The 20,000-nt window shown below is 44.1% G+C and overlaps 1 protein-coding gene across 1 annotated transcript in view; it reads left to right on the forward strand.

Annotated features, from left to right (window-relative positions):
* The window catches only part of LOC139747714 (uncharacterized), a 99,796-nt gene extending 85,665 nt beyond the window's left edge, over window positions 1-14,131 (forward strand). Inside the window, 5 exon segments of the mRNA XM_071660324.1 lie at window positions 901-948; window positions 2,839-2,901; window positions 4,201-4,374; window positions 10,825-10,920; window positions 13,573-14,131. Of these exon segments, the coding sequence (XP_071516425.1) occupies window positions 901-948; window positions 2,839-2,901; window positions 4,201-4,374; window positions 10,825-10,920; window positions 13,573-13,580 (389 nt within the window). The 3' untranslated portion in view covers window positions 13,581-14,131.
* The last annotated feature ends 5,869 nt before the right edge of the window (window positions 14,132-20,000 follow it).

Raw genomic sequence — 20,000 nt, forward strand, 5'->3', positions numbered from 1 at the left:
CCCCAGTAGATAAACCCTTGTAGATAGCCACCAGCTGATGTTGTAGATAGCCACCAGCTGATGTTGTAGATAGCCACTAGCTGATGTTGTTACAAGATAGCCACCAGCTGATGTAGATAGCCATCAGCTGATGTTGTAGATAGCCACCAGCTGATGTTGTAGATAGCCACCAGCTGATGTTGTAGATAGCCACCAGCTGATGTTGTTATCTGGCTTTCCCCACTTTACTGTGTACTGTCTGTCTGTGAAATAATGTTACCTGGCATTCCCACGCACTGCCATGTACTTCTGTCTAGATTGCCTTTTCTGCTTCTTCTTATTATACATGTCTAGTGATCATTTGAGCTTTTCCTTAAGAGCCTTTTAAGCATGTGTGTTTATATACATGTTCAAAAATACATTCTAGCTAGATTCGATTTTGATATTCAAAAATTTATTTAACTAGATTTGATGTTAATATTCAAAAAATATATTCAAACTAGACTTGATGTTAATGTAGTTTTGATAGTGTATATCCCTCTGCTATTTCATTTCATAATGAAAAAGATAATGGTTTTTCAAATGCAACATATGCATAGATTTTAAGATGAATAATGGAATACGTGTGTCCACGTCTGTCACAATTATTACCTTTAGGCTCGTTAGCTTCAACGTAGCTTTAGGGGTCTAATAGAGCACTATTTTTTTGAGTTCTTTCGATAGAGTCAAATGATAATGATGACAATACTTTATTAATGATTAGGAGGATTAATTATGGAGGATTAATTATGATACTTTATTAATGATCAGGAAGATGTAAAGGAAAGAAACGGTGGCATGGATACGTTCTGTCCTCGCCATACAGGGACCTTTGAGTCAGATAATGTTGTATAAGACCTCCTCTTCTTTCCCCTTCCTCAGATCTGGACTACCTGCAACCCTTCAGGATGTTCGACTCGACTGAAAACGGTGAGTGGGGTACCTTCCTACAAACACACACACACACAAGAGTGCTGGCAGATGCATACACCTCCCCAACACTCTCTCTCTCTCGGGGTGTTAAGCTCCAAAAACTCCCGTCACGTATTCATAATGAGGCATTCCATTTCCCTTCATCCCTCCCCCCAGCTGGACTTGAGAATATGAAGCTTGTGAGGAGGTGGAGCTTGTCTTTATTTATGCTGCTGGGATTGTTTTGTTTGGGGTTTGTTGGTTCTTCCACACTGTGATAACCAACGGTGTCTTCATGAGGAGAACGCCCTCCCAAGGGCGTGGAGGACCTTCAGTGTTTTTGATTATCGAACGTTCGTCGAAACGTTACCATCTGACCTGCCTCGCCTCCCTGTGGACCCACGCTTGACCTCACCCACCGTCTGTTTTGATGTCCTTTGACCCCCCCCGTTCTACCCCCTTGTGTCCTCATTTGACACTGTGTATGATATTCGACAGCCTGTCTCTCTTATATTCGACAGCATGTCTCTATAATATTCGACAGCTTGTCTCTGATATTCGACAGCCTGTCTCTGATGTTCGACAGCCTTTCTCTATGATATTTGACAGCTCGTCTCTGATATTCGACAGCCTTTGTCTTTGTCGACACAGAGTCGTTTGTAGCCTCAGGGGTCGATCTTTTCTCCTCACCCATTCCTCCACCTTTGGTCATTCCTCCTTGAGGTCTACCAACCTCGAGCTGGTCGGGAGTCCCTGCTTGGCTTCTGAATACCGTGGCCAACAGATTTGTATTTCCATTCGGGTCTGCGCGTCAGTCCCCGAGGACGTGTGGTGCTGCAGGACTCCTGCTTGTCATGGGTCCCAGGAGGGTGTCCAGTCCGGGGGCTTCCTACTGCCCACCACTCTCCACTTTGGGGGCGTACGGTTCCTATGGCATCCTGCCACAGGGGGGGTATCCTTTTACCGTAGCCTACGTGGAAACCTTAGACAAGAAACGCTCTGGCATGGTGTTTGTCTGTCTTATGTCTGTCTGTCTGTTTCTGTCTGAATCTTCTCTCTCTATTTTCCTTGACGTTGCTGGTCATGATTATTTATTTTTTCCCCGTCCTAAAATGGTGTATTAATCTGCCTTGCCTTAAGTAACAAGAACTTAGTTTTTCCTTTAATTTTCTCCGAGATTTTTCTATCTTATTTTTGCTCATCTAGTTCCAAAATCTGCATACATCAATCTTTACGCCCAGCCTGTTCTAGAGTCAAAGTTAATATTAACATGAAAGTTAATGAATACCTGAGTGGATATACCTTCCTCTTTCACACCGCCTTGTAAGAGGTCAGAATTGTTTAGTAATGATGTATATAGTGAACATATAAATAGTTATCAGTTCCAGCTTTTTTTTTTTTTGGCAACTAGAAGAACCCAACTCTTGCAAGATTAATCCCCATAGATGGCGAGGCGGAAGTGTTTGATTAATCCCCATAGATGGCGGGGCGATGGTGTTTGATTAATCTCCAGAGATGGCGAGGCGATGGTGTTTGATTAATCTCCAGAGATGGCGAGGCGATGGTGTTTGATTAATCTCCAGAGATGGCGAGGCGAGGTGCTTGATTAATCCCCATAGATGGCGAGGCGATGGTGTTTGATTAATCCCCATAGATGGCGAGGCGGTGGTGTTTGAATTAATCCCCATAGATGGCGAGGCGGTGGTGTTTGAATTAATCTCCATAGATGGCGAGGCGGTGGTGTTTGATCCCCATAGATGGCGAGGCGGTGGTGTTTGATCCCCATAGATGGCGAGGCGGTGGTGTTTGATCCCCATAGATGGCGAGGCGGTGGTGTTTGCACTTCATCCACCTCATGATAACAGTGCCAAAATACATTCTTCTTAACACGTCATGTCTGCATTTCAGATTTCACGATGAGTATTCAAGAGCCTCTTCCAGCCGACGTCTCCCGGAACGGCCAGTTGCTCGGTGAGTTCACACAACAGCTTTTTTGTGCAGAGGTAGAACACTCGTTGTCAGTAGAGATGTGTAGTGTGTGTGTGTGTGTGTGTGTGTACACGAGTAACAAACACACGTTCTCTAGAGATGGGACTGCAGATAGTTCTACTTCATAAAGCTGTTCCTTAGACGCACCCTGGTCTTGTTACGTCAGGTTAAAAAATGGATCCACCGCTCAGAACGACATAGACTATGCATTAGTCTAATGGGAATGTGTGTGCTTTGACACACACACATGTTACTTGGAAAATGCGTGGCAGCTTGCTAGGACCGAATATCTCGGATCACTAAATGCATCGAAGGGTTTATCAGCCACATATATAACCCCTTTATGGGTACGTTTGTTAGAGTCTCCTTTTCATTCCTCCCTCTCCCCACACACACACACACACACACACACAAAAGGGAAACATAAATTACGCATGCATTACCTTGGTCGCCATGTAGGAAGCAAGACATAAGCTGCATGCGAGACATTGGAGGACGAAGAGGGTCGTAAATACGGCATCGTCATCATCCAACCCCCCTCCCCTCCCCCACTTTACGGTACCCCTCTTATCTGGGTCACATCTCGCCACTTTAAAGGATATGAAAAGTAGTTTAAAAAGTTACCCTGCAAACCCGCCCGGTTCATTTGGGGCAGAAGTGGACTATCTTCCAGGCAAAAGGGAATTTCAAAAGTTCCATCAGCTGTTTGGAGACGTTGATCCTTTGTTTTTGAAAAGGTATTATTATTATTATTATAATCTCTCTCTCTCTCTCTCTCTCTCTCTCTCTCTCTCTCTCTCTCTCTCTCTCTCTAAATTTCACTCGTGTTCCACACTGTTAGATTTCAAAACACTCTCCACTTCAGCATCGCAATTACAAACATGTTGGGCCTAACCATATCCTTCCACATTACCCCACATGATGAACATGACAGACCTCTGCTTCCCAAGAGCTGGTTTGTGTGAGTGAGTGAGTGTGTGTGTGTGTGAGTGAGTGTTTCACAGTTGCCAGACATACTGTTCTCTTGGGAGCGGCTCTTGCATATCAACACGGGTCTTCTCACCGATACGGAACACTGTTCACATACCTGCGGTAGGTTCGTCATCCACCTGTCTCTCTCTCTCAACCTGAGTGCCATTTAAGACTCCTGTTCCCGCCTTTCTTCAGCCATTCCTTTTCAGACCAGCTGGACGGTGCTGCCATCTCTCTGCTCCAGCAGTTCAGCTGACGCATAAGATGTCTTGGTGTCTTGGTCTCAGCTCCTTCGACCTTCTCTTGCAGCGGGTGTGACGCGCGTGTTGACCACCAAGGGCCGGCAGTGCCAATTCCCCTTCACGTACAAGGGCGAGAAGTACTCTGGGTGCACGGACGCTGACCACCACCGTCCTTGGTGCGTCGTCACGCACCGGACACCGAACACGTACGAATGGGACGACTGCACGGCTGTCTACATCTGTGAGTACACGCCCGTGCGCTGGCAACGCATGACGACTTGCCATTGGTCGTGCCTCCTGCATGACGACTTGTGTGTGCTTGGCCATGTCTCCTGCTTGGATATGCATTGTACCTGTGAATGTATAACTCTGTGTACAACTTCTATATCTTACTATACACCTTACCTGTGAGCGTATAGCTGTATCTACAACTGACCATACACCCTTACCTTTGAGCATATCAGCCATCCAACCATACACATATACCCCTACAGCTGATATACTATCTTATACATGGACATCAGGGAAAATAAAAAACTTGAATGATGATACTTGTGTGTGTGTGTGTGTGTGTGTGTGTGTGTGTGTGTGTGTGTGTGTGTAAGAGTAGACATGCCACATATATACAAGGTTAAGAGACTCGCCACCACCACTGTAAACCTCTCTGCCTCTAAGACACACAAATCCTAATCACAGATGCATACACACACACACACACACACACACACACACACACACACACAGTGCCGCATTGCATCTTACTGCTCGCACAGTGCCAAAGCCCGGCACTGTGCCATCTGAGACGCCGTTAACTTGGCACCCTCGCCGCTGTGTGCCATCCTTGACCGCCATCTGAATACTTAATAAGGAGGGAGGGCTCGGAGGCAGGCCGGAGTGAGGCGAGGTCACAGGCAAACAGGTCACAGAGAGGGACGGAGAGAGATGAAGTCGTCCCTCCCCCCAGGTGAAACCAAGGTCACGCCAGCGTAGGGTCAAAGGGGCAGCGAGCAGGGGCATTGGGAAATGACCCGACCATACCATGTAGCTGAAGACGACACTGTGATAGAAAGACTTACATGATATACATTAATCTTTCCGACTCTTTTACTTTTCAGGTATATATTAATTTTTCAGAATGAACAGACATTTACTGGAGTGTATGCAAGTTTTTTTTTTTATATATATATTATACCAAAATGACATAGTAAATGGCACCTTACCGAGGTTGGCTTGTATGATTTCCCAAATCAAGGACGTCTGTCCTGGATATCCAAGATATACTTAATCCACGAAGATCACATGGTGTACAAATAGTACCTGGCTTTACATACTTCATTTCCAGGACGCCGAGAGCCCTGCGTGATCAAGGTGTTTAGGTGTATTCCAGTCATGAAGGCCGTGTTCCAGCGATGCAACGCACTGGAGTCTGGCATCGCTCTCAATGAGAATTTATGAATCCCTCAAAGGCAGATACGAGCCTGACCCCATTCCTCCCAATCCCTGAAATAAGCCAATACGTTCTACTGACCTTCGACCTGATGAGAAGCCCCGAGTGAACTTTTACAACTGCGACAGGGAGAAAGAAGTAAAAAATTAATGTTTGTTTGATGGACAATGGGTTATATCTGTGTGCTTCTGGGTGTAGAGGATGAGTGATTGAAGCTTACTTTGAAATACTACTGGGAATGGATTGAATCCCCCCCAGTGCAGGGGGAGACTGTGGGGTGAGGGTTGAGCTTATGGGGACTGGGGGTGCTTGATGAAGATTCTGGGGAGATGGGATGCCAAAGAGCACACTACCAGAGGGGAGAAAGGGTTCTATATGATAATTGTATGTGATATCACCTTGACCATAGGGGTGATGAAGTTCGGGGAAGTACGTAGATATTCGCTCATAAAGTGAATATCCGACAAGGGTTAGACAGTTGTATACCTGGGGGAGGAGATGTTGGAGTGTGAATATGAAATGGAGGAAGGAGATAAAAGGGGGGAGCTCTCAGGATCATATATGATAAGATGGACCATTCTAGGTGTCCACTATGCTTGGAATAAGGCATTCGTGTCCTCAATACTATAGACTAGATATCATAACAGTCCTGCAGCTGGAAATGTCTAGAGTTGCTCATACTCTCTATAAATAAAGTCTCTGGATTATCCCACCCACATTTAACTACCTCAGCCACTAAGCTTTTGCAGGCTTATCGCCATTGATAGAACGTGGGACTTGAGTAACCCAGTATGTTTCCGTCGAGATCAATGTAAACTCTACGGACATAGCCACCCACGGTTAACTAACCTGGGATGAAACTCTCCCATATGCATCGAGCATTACATGATTATTTACACAGACACCAAAACAACCTTTGCTTCATTGGGGTATCGGAAACATACAGAGTTACACACACACACACACACGTGTAAAACTCTCTACCCGTACAGCAATAACGTAATTAGACACAGGTAATTCAACAAATACACACACATACACGTGTAAAACTCCCTACCTGCAAAGCACAATGAAGTAATTATAACACATAGGTACACACATACACATACATACACATTTTATTAAAGAGAAAAAGACACTAATAGTTTATCAAATAACATTTTACAGGAGCAGAAGATACTCCAGACTTTCTAACCTGGCATTTCAAAATCATAACAGACTCTCCACATAGCCTTACCAACCAGGATGTGATAAATAGAAGAAAAGTGCTTGGATTGAACCGGGTGGTTGGGGGATAAAGATATGTATGTATAATGTTTATTCTTTAAGTTCACAGAATATTAGGGGGAAAAATAGAGTATTTTGGGGGAGTTTGTGCTGTATGGTTATTTAGGGAGGGCGTTGCCCAGAAGAACGAGGTTTTGGGAGATGAAGAAGCTGTGTCCATTAGTGGGATATTGAGAATGTGATCAGAAAAATGAGGTGCTTAGGAAGATGACAAATGAGTTAAGTATACCAGAAAGCTCCGAGATGTGCTGTGTCACAAACAATGCAACTTAATGATGACAAAGACACTGAACTTACCCCCCCCCACACCACACACCAGCTCCCTGAAACGGTGTGGAAAGACGGTTGGGAACTGTGTTCCCCCCCCCCCCCCCCCTTTCGCGCACAAGAATTCTTGCACCGCCTCTGACGCAAAGGCGGGCGTTCTGAAATGCTGGAGGCATCCTTAAGTGCCTTACAGGAGAATGGCAATTGAGAGGAAGGTAATATTTGCATAGCCTCGGCGGGGAGGACCAATGTTTACCTTCTCCCTTCCTCCTCTCAGAAAACCTGGGAGTGTAACATGCTATTTCCTCTCTCTCAGATGCGATCGCTCCAGTAAACCCCCAACCACCCCCACATCCCATCCTCCAATCGATGAAGGCGACCACCTCGGCGAAGATAAGCCTCTAATTGTCTCCTTTTCAAAATGGTCTGGGGTAATCACTAAGGGGGGGGGGGATAAACTATTTACTAATGGTGATGTGTCGAGACAATCTGATATGAAACCCCCAAATGCGTCCCTGTGGATGTTGGAGACGGTACCAGCTGAAGCAGCCAACGTGTGTGTGTGAGTATGCGTGTGTGTCTGTGTCCGTGTGTGTGTGTGTGTGTGTGTGTGTCTGTGTGTGTGTGTGTGTGTGTGTGTCCGTGTGTGTGTGTGTGTGTGTGTGTGTGTGTGTGTGTGTGTGTGTGTGCTGGTGCAGGTGCGTCTGTGCAGCAGATGCCACAGACATTCCTCGCCTTGTCTGAATCTTTATGGTCCACTCACCACTTGAGCTCGCACGGCTGAGGGGGGAGAGAGAGAGAGAGAGAGAGAGAGAGAGAGAGAGAGAGAGAGAGAGAGAGAGAGAGAGAGAGAGAGAGAGAGAGAGAGAGAGAGAGAGAATAAACTTGCTATTAACGTTATTTTTTTTTTCAGGGCATAATTTGAAAATATTTCTCATTTACAGTGATTACGACCGTGAACAGTTGTTTGCGAAGTAATTAGAAATATTTTACGGCCCGGGGCCAATTAGTCTAATGCTCCCATAATTGGCTGTCTGTAGGCTTACGTACGCGACGTGCGACGAAACCAGACGGATCGTATGAAAGAGAGAGAGAGAGAATTTAAAAATTTGGCGACACTTAAAATTTGGCCACACTAAAATTTGGCGACTAAAAACACGACGACATGCCTTATGAACCCATCACTTTTCAACAGCGATTTCGAAACATAAAAAGAAAAATTAGGGTTAATTTCGAGTCTTTTTTAAATGAATTCCAATTCCTTAATCAAACTGAACAGACTTAATTCGAATGGTAAGGCTTCCCATAGGTTTTTTTTTTGTTACTAATTATTTTGCTTTGTTTTTACCTTTGGTCCAGAATATGCAGATGCTGCTACATCAAGTCTAAGCTGCAAAGAAGTGATTTTGAAATAGGATGAAGTTAATACGACGCTCATTTCTTCAAAATGACCAGAAATTCAGATAAAGACGATTAAAAGAGTTTTTTTTATCATTGAAATTCTTATATATATATATATATATATATATATATATATATATATATATATATATATATATATATATATATATATATATATATAAAGCAGTTCAATGTAGGGTGTTACCATGGGGGAGAGGTCCACCAAGCCGGGATTCGAACGGTGATTCATGCAAAGTCGGGGGGAAAATGTGTAGCGTTCTCTGTGGTACGACGCTGAAAGATCGCGCGACGTTTTCTTCAAATTTATAACATTTTCTAACAACTATATCATTCTGATTTTTATTGGTATTAACCATTTTTTTTTTTTTTATAATATAAGCTCGTACACTCAAGTATTCGAAAGAGAAAACGAAAGACGGAGAGAACGAGAGAGAGAACGAGAGACATATAGAGAGAACGAGAGAGATACATATATATAGTTCAAAGAGGTAGAGTCTGTTCGAAAGAAAATGACCGTTGTAACCCCTCCCGCTGGCTTCTCGGTGTGACAAAGGGAAGACGTTGCATTAAATCCAGGGTTCGAGTCCCGGGGTTATAACTCAGCAAGGGAGGAGGGAAGGGGGGCTGGTTTAGGGAGGGGTGGAAGGAATATAATGCCTGAAACCACTTCAGGGGCTACCACTTTACTGCCTCCTCCGTAAATCGTCGGGAGAAAGTTGATAGGGGGGGGGTTTGTGGTGGTGTGGGGGGGGTGTTTGTGGTGGTGTGGGGTGGTGTGGGGTGGTGTGTGGTGTGTGTGGTGGTGGTGTGGGGTTTGGGGTTGGGGGGATGTTGTCGCAGCGACAATGGATGGAGGTGTAGAGAGAGCAAAAGGAGGCTTTCCAATCCTCCTCCCACCCACCCCTAGTCTAGCAAGAACGACGCTCCGCTCGAGAGTAATAAACTCGTGTCGTCTGTTTTAGAGAGAGAGAGAGAGAGAGAGAGAGAGAGAGAGAGAGAGAGAGAGAGGGGGGGGGGGGTTGGGTGGGGTTTAGAGTGCGTTCGGCCTTTTGTGCTGGCAGAACTGAGTAAAGTCCGTGGTCGGGAGAGTTGTATATATATATATATATATATATATATATATATATATATATATATATATATATATATATATATATATATATATATGTACTCTCCTTCAAACCTAACCCCCTCCCCAATCCTCAGGAGCCATCCTGCTGTTCACTGAGGGTCTACGAATGAAAGAGTCCTGCGCGCCAGAGGAGGGGGGTGGTGGCTCTCTCTCTCTCTCTCTCTCTCTCTCTCTCTCTCTCTCTCTCTCCACACAATTTCCCAGGACGGAATTCTTTTTTGGGGTGAGGGCGAGTGTCCTCCAGCCTGACTGGAACATTTGGATAATGACTTACTATAAGAGAAAGTGTGCTTGAAACCTCTCTCGTAAAAAAGATTGTTCCAATCTCCAGAAGAAAACGGACTCGCACGAAATATCCTTAAAACAAACAAACAAACAAACAAACACACAAACTCCGGTAAGTACATAACTCCCCGGCATCCTACAACCATCAATTGGATTTCCATCCCGACACACGAGAATCTAAAGGATCCTACCCCCCCGCCACCGTCACCTCTTACCACCTGAGATCCCTACTCCTCGTCTCCTAGTCGCAGGTCGACACCACAATGCATCGAAGGTCATCCTTCACGAACTACACTACCAGACCCGTTCCTACCCTTGCCATTGTGTACGTCGTCAATACTGCCATCACAGCGTATCAAATGAATGGCAGGTTGCCCCTTAGCTCCAGCTTACCCTTATCATAACTACATTGTATCCACTGGGTACAGATGCTCTGTGTAGTGTGCCAGTTTGAACGCACAGTCCACTCAGTGAATTATTATCATTATTATTATTATTATTATTATTATTATTATTATTATTATTATTATCATTATTATTATTATTATTACCATTATCATATTAATTACAATTATCATTAATCATTATATGTTATCATATATCATTATCATTGTTATTATTATTATTACTATCATTATTACTATCATTTATTATTATTATCATAACTGCTACGAGAATACATTTCTTGTTGAAGTAGATATGTTATTAATCCACCTAACACATAAATTACATTAATTACAACCTTTAATAAGATTAATTAATCCCATTTTCATTTTTTTTTTTTGCTTTATGACTGTATGAGTTTCTTTTTTTGTCCTGACCAATAATAACGTGTGTTTCCTTGACCGCAGGCAAGAAGTGCTTGGTGGAGGCCTACGCCCGGCAGTACAGTGGCTACGTGCCCTCGGCTTACACAGGTACGCCACGCCCTCTGATCCCCGCTGAAGGTACTAAATTGCATGACTACCGCTCCCCTTCCCGCTGGTCTCCGGCACTCAGCCTTGAGGCCGATCGTGTGTGTACGTGGGTTAAACTGGGAGGCGCGCTAACGTGTGCATGGTAGTATTAGGGGCTATGCTATCGTGCACGTGCGTGCAGTAAGCTTTTGATACCGTGCACGTGGGGTTCACCTGGGTTCTGCTACTTTGCACGTGCGTGCGGTAAGCTTTTGATACCATGCACGTGGGTTAACCTGGGTTCCGCTACTTTGCACGTGCGTGCAGTAAGCTTTTGATACTGTGCACGTGGATTCATCTGGGTTCTGCTACTTTGCACGTGCGTGCACTAAGCTTCGATACCATGCACGTGGGTAAACTGAGCTTTGCTACCATGCACGTGGATGGAGCTGGGCCTCACTGCCACGCACGTGCATGGAGATACCCTTAGCAGCATGCACTTCTTGTCCACGTCTCTCCCATCCACCCAACGCCTTTCACCTTTCCTAACTTTCTCACGTGCATGACTCCACACACACACACACACACACACACACACACACACACACAGACACACACACACACACAGACACACACACATACATACACAGACACACATACACTCACACACACACAGACACACACACACACACACACACACACACACACACACACACACACACACACACACACACACACATACATACACAGACACACACACACTCACACACACACACAGACACACACACACACACACACACACACACACACACACAGACTCACACACACACACACACACACACACACACACACACACACACACACACACACACACACACACATACATACACAGACAGACACACACTCACACACACACACACACACACACACACACACACATACACAGACACACACACACTCACACACACACACACACACACACACACACACACTTGTTTTTGATGGATGAATAACCTCCCCAACCAGGTCCTTTGGGGCGATGGGAGAGGGAAAGAGAAAAAAAATATCAAACTCTCTCTCACCCACCCCACACACAACTCCTGGTAGAGCCCCAATCACGCCACGTACCTCTTAATCACACACTGAAGTCAACTTCCAAGAATCTGGAGGAGGGAGCCAGCCTCCTCCTCATCGCGCCCTCCCTCCCCTACACTCCTACACCCTCCCCTCACCTCCACACTCCTACACCCTCCCCTCACCTCCACACTCCTACACCCTCCCCTCACCTCCACACTCCTACACCCTCCACTCACCTCCACACTCCTACACCCTCCCCTCACCTCCACACTCCTACACCCTCCCCTCACCTCCACACTCCTACACCCTCCCCTCACCTCCCCTCCCTTCCCCTCACCCATGTGTTCACGTAATCTCCTCATTAGCGGTTGCCTGCCTTCCCCCCCCCGCTGCCCAGCCCAGCCCACCCCTCTCTACTCCTCTCCCCCCATTGACGCCTCGGAATAGCGTCCCATCTCCCTCCCCCTTTCTCAGTCTCCCTCACCCCCGACTTCTCTGGGGTTTTCCTTGTATTTCCCCTACCCTCCCCCCCCTCCCCATTCCTCCCCAGAGAAGCTCTAGACGTTTCGAGCTAATGTTGCCTATATATATATATGCCTGTACACATTCCCGTTCGAGCCGATGTCCGTATATACATATCTATACACATGCCCGTTCGAGCTAATGTCCGTATATACATATCTATGCACATTCCCGTTGGAGCTTAATGTCGCTATATACATCTATACACGTTCCCGTTCGAGCCAATGTCGCTATACACGTCTATACACATTCCCGTTGGAGCCATTGTCGCTATATACACATTTATACACATTTACGTTCTATCCATTGTCGCTATACACATCTATACACATTCCCGTTCGAGCCAATGTCGCCATACACACACACACACACATCTACACACATCCCCGTTCGAGCCAATGTCGCTATATACACATTTATACACATTTACGTTCTATCCATTGTCGCTATACACATCTATACACATTCCTGTTCGAGCCAATGTCGCCATACACACACACACACACACACATCTACACACATCCCCGTTCGAGCCAATGTCGCTATATACACACATCTATACACATTCCCGTTCGAGCCAGTGTCGCTAGCCACATCTATACACATTCCCGTTCGAGCCAGTGTCGGTAGCCACATCTATACACATTCCCGTTCGAGCCAGTGTCGCTAGCCACATCTATACACATTCCCGTTCGAACCAGTGTCGCTAGCCACATCTATACACATTCCCGTTCGAGCCAGTGTCGCTAGCCACATCTATACACATTCCTGGCACCGTCTGCAAAGGCCATTTATCAACCCCAGCTTATTTCTTTTCGCCTTACGTTGTCATATCATGTGCCCAATACCGCACTAAAGGCAGGAAGATCATATATAATATATTCATATATATATATATGAAGGGGCTTATATGTGACTTGAAATCTTCATATCTACAAAGGGGCTTATATGTGACTTGAAATATTCATATGTATAAAGAGCTTATATGTGAATTGAAATTTTCATTATATATATATATATATATATATATATATATATATATATATATATATATATATATATATATATATATATATATGACTTGGAATAATTTCCCTTTTCCAGGACGCTGAAGGTGTGGGACGCAAATCCAGTTCATGTGAGAAATTACATGTCTGTTAACTTCAGGATGAACTGATTAGCGGCTTGGCAAGGCTAAGAAGCAAGACGCTCCCTTTATACCGCGTTGCAAATGAAAGCCAAGGAAAAAAAAGGAAAAAAAAGGAAAATTATCCTTCTCGCATTTACGTGGATGGGATGAGTTGGGTCGAGAGTGACGGCAAGGGACAGTGTAGAAGACTAATGTAAAACCTAAATAAATGAATGTACTTAATGGTTCTACATAGAGCAAAAACCCACCAGTCAACAAATACAGAGGTGTAGACTCTCCACCGATCGACAAATACAGTGATGCAAGCCTCATCTTAAGAACAAAAACATGTTTTTTTTGTGTGTGTATATGTGTGTGTGTGTGTGTGTGTGTGTGTGTGTGTGTGTGTGTGTGTGTGTGTGTTTCCTCTGCTAAGGTCATCAATACACTTGAGGATTCCAGTTGATATGTGTGTTGTAAAAGACATTTTATTGTGTGTGTGTATATTACAAACAAAAAAGTTCATCTTTGTGATTCGTGTTGTTTGATTTCTAACCACAAAAAAAAAAGAACTTTCAAACTGTTCGAACACCTTGCTATTTTCCCCCCTCTCAAACCCCCCTAACACCCCATAACCCCAACCCTCCATAACCAACCCTCCATAACCAACCCCATACCAACCAACCCTCCATAACCAGCCCTCCATAACCAACCCTCCATAACCAACCAGCCCTCCATAACCAACCCTCCATAACCAACCCCATACCAACCAACCCTCCATAACCAACCCCATAACCAACCCTCCATAACCAACCCTCCATAACCAACCCCATAACCAACCAACCCTCCATAACCAACCAACCCTCCATAACCAACCCCATACCAACCAACCCTCCATAACCAACCCTCCATAACCAACCCCATACCAACCAACCCTCCATAACCAACCCTCCATAACCAACCCCATAACCAACCAACCCTCCATAACCCCCCAACCCCCTTTTCCCCTAACACCGTAAATCTATTCAGGCGTCCAATTCGATGCCCATTTACACCATCCTGTGACCCCTGGCCAGAACCTATTACCGGAATAACGCGAGCGAATGGGATTTTTCTGAACCATCCAAAAATGAATTGGACTTCCTTTTTTTTTTTTAAATTATTGTATTGAGGTGAGCGTTAAATGACACCGCGTGTACACTGATGATATGACCCCTAGCTAAACTGCAAGTCGCTAAGGTCTATTTAACTACTAATTGGCTTGTACTATTGACCCCCGAAGTGATTATAGAAGGTGATTAGACATTGTCATTACCTCCTAGGATGATTACAGAAGGTAATTAGACGTTGTGATTGTTATATGATATATATATATATATATATATATATATATATATATATATATATATATATATATATATATATATATCTAACTGATCAATATTGAATATCTCAATATTGATATTAGGATGAAAATATTTCTCTCTCTCTCTCTCTCTCATTTCTACATCTAACTGCATCTTACGCCTTAACGAGGTCGTGGCACGAACGCACTGACCCCATTTGCACACATCTACTTCCTAACTGTCGTACATGATGTAGTGAAGGCAGAGAATGAGGGAAATCAGTTATCCACCGCCCATCAGATGAATCATCTGTGATCCACAGTCAACCCTTATGAATACATGGGTTGGCTGTGGACCGGCTTCAACAACAGGGATTCGAACCTCGGCCCTGGGCGGCCCCTGATTGCATCATGGTCAGCAACGCTAACCGCTAAACCATGAAGGTACGAAGATATATATATATATATATATATATATATATATATATATATATATATATATATATATATATATATATATATCCTTACATGGCGTTTGGATAAATAACAAATATATTCACAGAAATTAAAGAAAGTGAAATTTTCGAGCAATTTTAAGGGATAACTTTCCAAATCCACAGGGATATTCCCCCTACTACTTCAAGCTGTTGTTTAAAAACTCACACTCGGCTTTTACAGATGAGCGTCCATATTCATACGATGAGCGGGAGGGAAAAATATGAGTGAAATATGGATACCGTAAGCGGCTCAGAGTTTGCTTAAAAAAACACACACACACATCGGCTGACTTGTAGATTATAGAACATTTTTTGTTGTGTGTGTGTGTGTGTGTGTGTGTGAGCCTCCGTCCACTGAGGGAGGGTGGGGGACACACACACACACACACACACACACACACACACACGCAGGAAGTCAGACAGACAAGAGATACAGACGAATGTTGAAGCAGACAAACGTATGTACACACAAATTGCAATTACATTTCTGAGAGCGAAAACACACGGGAAGATTTCTTGCGAAATGTACCTATCTCTACATGCACCTTCGACCCTCTGTAATTCAGTGAGTCAGACGCAATTTTCTTGCACGCACGCCCAGTCACACGCTCATGCACTGATATATAGGGATATAAGAAGCACATAATACATGTACACACATACACACACACACACACACAATTTCTCATTGTGGTTTCATTAAAGAACACTTTGTGTTTTTTTTTTTATTACAGGATTTCATATCTATAGCCAGGCTCATTCCCTGTCGGGAAGAATCCTTGCCGTACAGCACACAATGCAAAGTGCACGTTGAAAATGGCCTACAATAATAATAATAATAATAAATCTCGTTATCAATATCATTATAATTATTATTATTATCATTATCATTATTGTTATGTAAAACAACCAATCAACAAGGCGGAGACCCTTTGAGTAACACGTCCCTAAAACCTCCACCAAAAATGACATTGAAAACGGGCCTTTGCCTGAACCCAAGGATTCATTACCCCTCTTTCCTTTTTTCCCCATTTTTCCTAACCTTCTTTTGATCACCCTACTACCCAGGAACCCTCCAACAAACTCCTCACATTTTTCATTTCGCAAAAACCCTCCCTCCCTCAAGTCAAGGACGAAGAAAGACATTCATGTTTCTATCTCCTGCCCTCCTGCACACAGAGCTATATCTATAATGGCTGTATGAATTCTTTTTTCTTTTGATCATGAGCCTCGTCAAGATTAAACTAGAAAGTTTACTTCCACTCTTGTAAACCATTCCAATGAAGCAACTTTTTCACTATAATGGATAAAAAAAAAAAAATATCCCATGTAACAGAGACTAACGTATTGTTTGGTCATATTCTCACAAAGGATTGAAAAAAGAAGAGTTCATTTGTGGGACGACATCTCTCTCGTTCTGTGCTCTTTTGCACTCCAGGTCTCGTGGAAGACCGCACCATCTATTTCTTATTTCCTTCTCAGAGGATCTTGTCCTAGATTTTGAGAAATGATGTATTCACTGTCGTATATAACTGTGAGGCGTGAGGTAACCCCTTCACTGTCTACATTCTCTAAAGCTGAACACATTATGTAAACGAAGGGTTCATTTGGATAACTAGCTATGCTACTGTCCATCTATTTTCCTTATCTAAGAGGAAATGATCAATTCATAGGTTAACACCACTCATTTATCATTTATTGTTAAATTGTTAATATGAAGTTTTGATAATTAAACCTTCCTTGACTTATGTATATATCCAAAGAGTTGTAAGAAGAGAAGTTTGCAGTAGCTACTTATGAAAAGATAATATTGCTTATATGAAAGCAAAAAGATGAATTTTTCTCTTTTCAAAGCTTTACTTGGATGAAATTTTACAGTAATTTTAAACCTGCCAAGATCGCGCGATTCAACGAGACGGGAAAGCTTCATTAAGCTGCGCTGAAATATTCATGAACAAATAAATGACTGATCAAAGACACCAAGAAAGAACAATGCCTTTCCTTCCTATGTTTGAGCAATGTATTATGATATACATAAATCCTTTTTATCAAAAGTGCTATCTCCATCAAGTTGTGTGTATCTTTCATTACTATGTTTGGCTAAATCTATCCTGCATAATGAACGGACGGCCTCAGACTGATCAAGTACACGGGGAGACTTCCTGTTCAAAAGATGGTAACTTTTCAAGTCTAAATCTTTCACAGGTATGTAACGCTGTCGGTACTTTGGTACTGCTCGAGTCAAGTAGATCTGCCGCAAGGCACAAGCTTGCCGGGGGTGGGTAAGGGTAAGGGTAAATAAGCTGACAGGAAAGGAAAAAAGAAAAGTACTTGAAAAGTAGAAAGTCGACGAAGCTGTACATGTAGAGGGGGGAAGGGGGAAGGGGGACTGCGTTACCTTCATAATGAGGTACTTCTATAAAGTAGATGAGCTGTCCAGCTGGCGGAAACGCTAATAACTCCTAATGAGGCACTTGTATTCATATCTCAGGCCACTGCTACTCGTCTATACGAGACGATCCATCCACTACAAGATCTGTGATGCTCTGTATGTATATGGATACACTTTAAACATTAAAGGACATAGGTACGGTATGATCACTGGCTTTGAAATAGCATGGAAACATCCATCCATCCCCCCAAAAGAACTCGTTGATGTTAAGAATTCGACGGGTCCTTGGATCTAGATAACGGCTCGTCCTCTCGTCGAAAAAGATGGGAACGAAGAGTTTGATACACACTTGTTACTCCTGATGATCTACACGGACGGTCTACGGACAAGGTGAACACATCGGTCTACGGACAAGGTGAACACATCGGCTTATCGCACGTATCACACGGGAAGTTACGAGGGAACCTGGAGCGCCCAACAAAAAGAGGGACGTAATGGCTATGGGAAGATCATTTCTTCATCATGTCATCAACGGGGAGGTGAAACAAGGCATGCAGGGACACAACCATGCAATTGGGGAAAGATACGAATTGCTACCTCTCTTATCTCCATATCATCCCCCCCCTTGAAGATAAACGTGACAAAAAGACTCACTTTAATTCGCTGTGGATGCCTGCACGAACTTCGGAGTTCCTGCGTTATTGTGGGCAGTAGACGGGTCGTCATGACGCAAGATCCACGTGCCCAAATGATGAGGCCTGGCAACTGCGGGCGCATCGTATTCCTGGGAGACCAGAGGACCCGCATCTTCCCTCCCGACACACTGCTCCACAGATGCCATATAATTTCGCAAACTGAACCCAGACTGAATTGCTAATTACTGTTTGAACTGTACCTTAATTAAAGCCAGGAGCGGAAATGAGCGAATTAATACGGTTATCGACGAAGAAATACTAGAAATAACACATACGCGCGATATATATAAATAAATAAATATATATATATAACCTCTATATATTAAGGTATATAATAACCTGATTCGTATAGTGCAACAATCTAGCCATATCCGTACGAGCAGGTCTTTTCGTGATCTTATTAATAACACGACACTTAAAACATTATGAACATCTAAACAATAGACAACACGATCTTGAGGCAGGGTTGGACGCCATTAGCCGGAGTTCTACGATACGATCCAGCGAGAGCATCTCTTCTATTTACTTTCCTTTTTTTTTTTCTCGTCCCGCTGCTCCGGCGAGCGACGCACCCTCCCTCCCTCTTGTCGGCGCTCGAAGCTGAATTATTAAGCTTTCCCGGGTAACCTGGGTTACGCAAACCGCCCTTACCCGCCCTTCCCTTTCTTTCCCATCTGGTACTTGGGGGGGAGGGCGTCGTCGGCGGGCCGACGATGGACTCCATATGGCAGCCGACCATCAGCCCTCACCCTCACCCTCGGCTCTGTCGTTGCTATAGGATCCCCCTTTTGTCTGATTCTAAGCTCAGCCCTCACGCCCACGACTGCTGCTGCTGCTGCTGCTCCGCTGCACCGGAATTACACCCTCTCTCTCTCTCTCTCTCTCTCTCTCTCTGCATTGAAGAGAGAGAGAGAGAGAGAGAGAGAGAGAGAGAGAGAGAGAGAGAGAGAGAGAGAGAGAGAGAGAGAGAGAGAGAGGCAGGTGAGGGGGGGTGAATCGAATGAGGGTGAGGGTGAGGAGGAGGAGGAGGAAGAGGAGGAGCAACCCGTGGCCACACTAGCTACACGGTACGTGACTCCCGCGAACTTTTTTTTGTCTTCCGAGCTAAGTCAACATGCCCGAGGTGGGGTGGGCGGCAGGCAGGCGAGAAGCCGTGTGCTTGCTTGCTTGCTTGCCTCCTCCCACACCCAGCCAGCCAGCCAGCTTGATCTGGTGTATCGCAGTAGCTTTGGCCAAGCACCAACCACCATCAGGGGCAAGGACAATGCGCAGGAAGCTTATATATATATATATATATATATATATATATATATATATATATATATATATATATATATATATATATATATACATATAGATATATCCACAAGGTAAAAACAAACACCTTTTTGGTTGAAAATTGAATTGGTTTCAGAAGTGAACTTCGACCTGACCAATATACTTCCTCTTCGTCCCTTACATATCTCTTCTTGTG

The sequence above is a fragment of the Panulirus ornatus genome, chromosome 5 (genome assembly GCF_036320965.1).
Source record: "Panulirus ornatus isolate Po-2019 chromosome 5, ASM3632096v1, whole genome shotgun sequence".
In the NCBI taxonomy this organism is placed as follows: domain Eukaryota; kingdom Metazoa; phylum Arthropoda; class Malacostraca; order Decapoda; family Palinuridae; genus Panulirus; species Panulirus ornatus.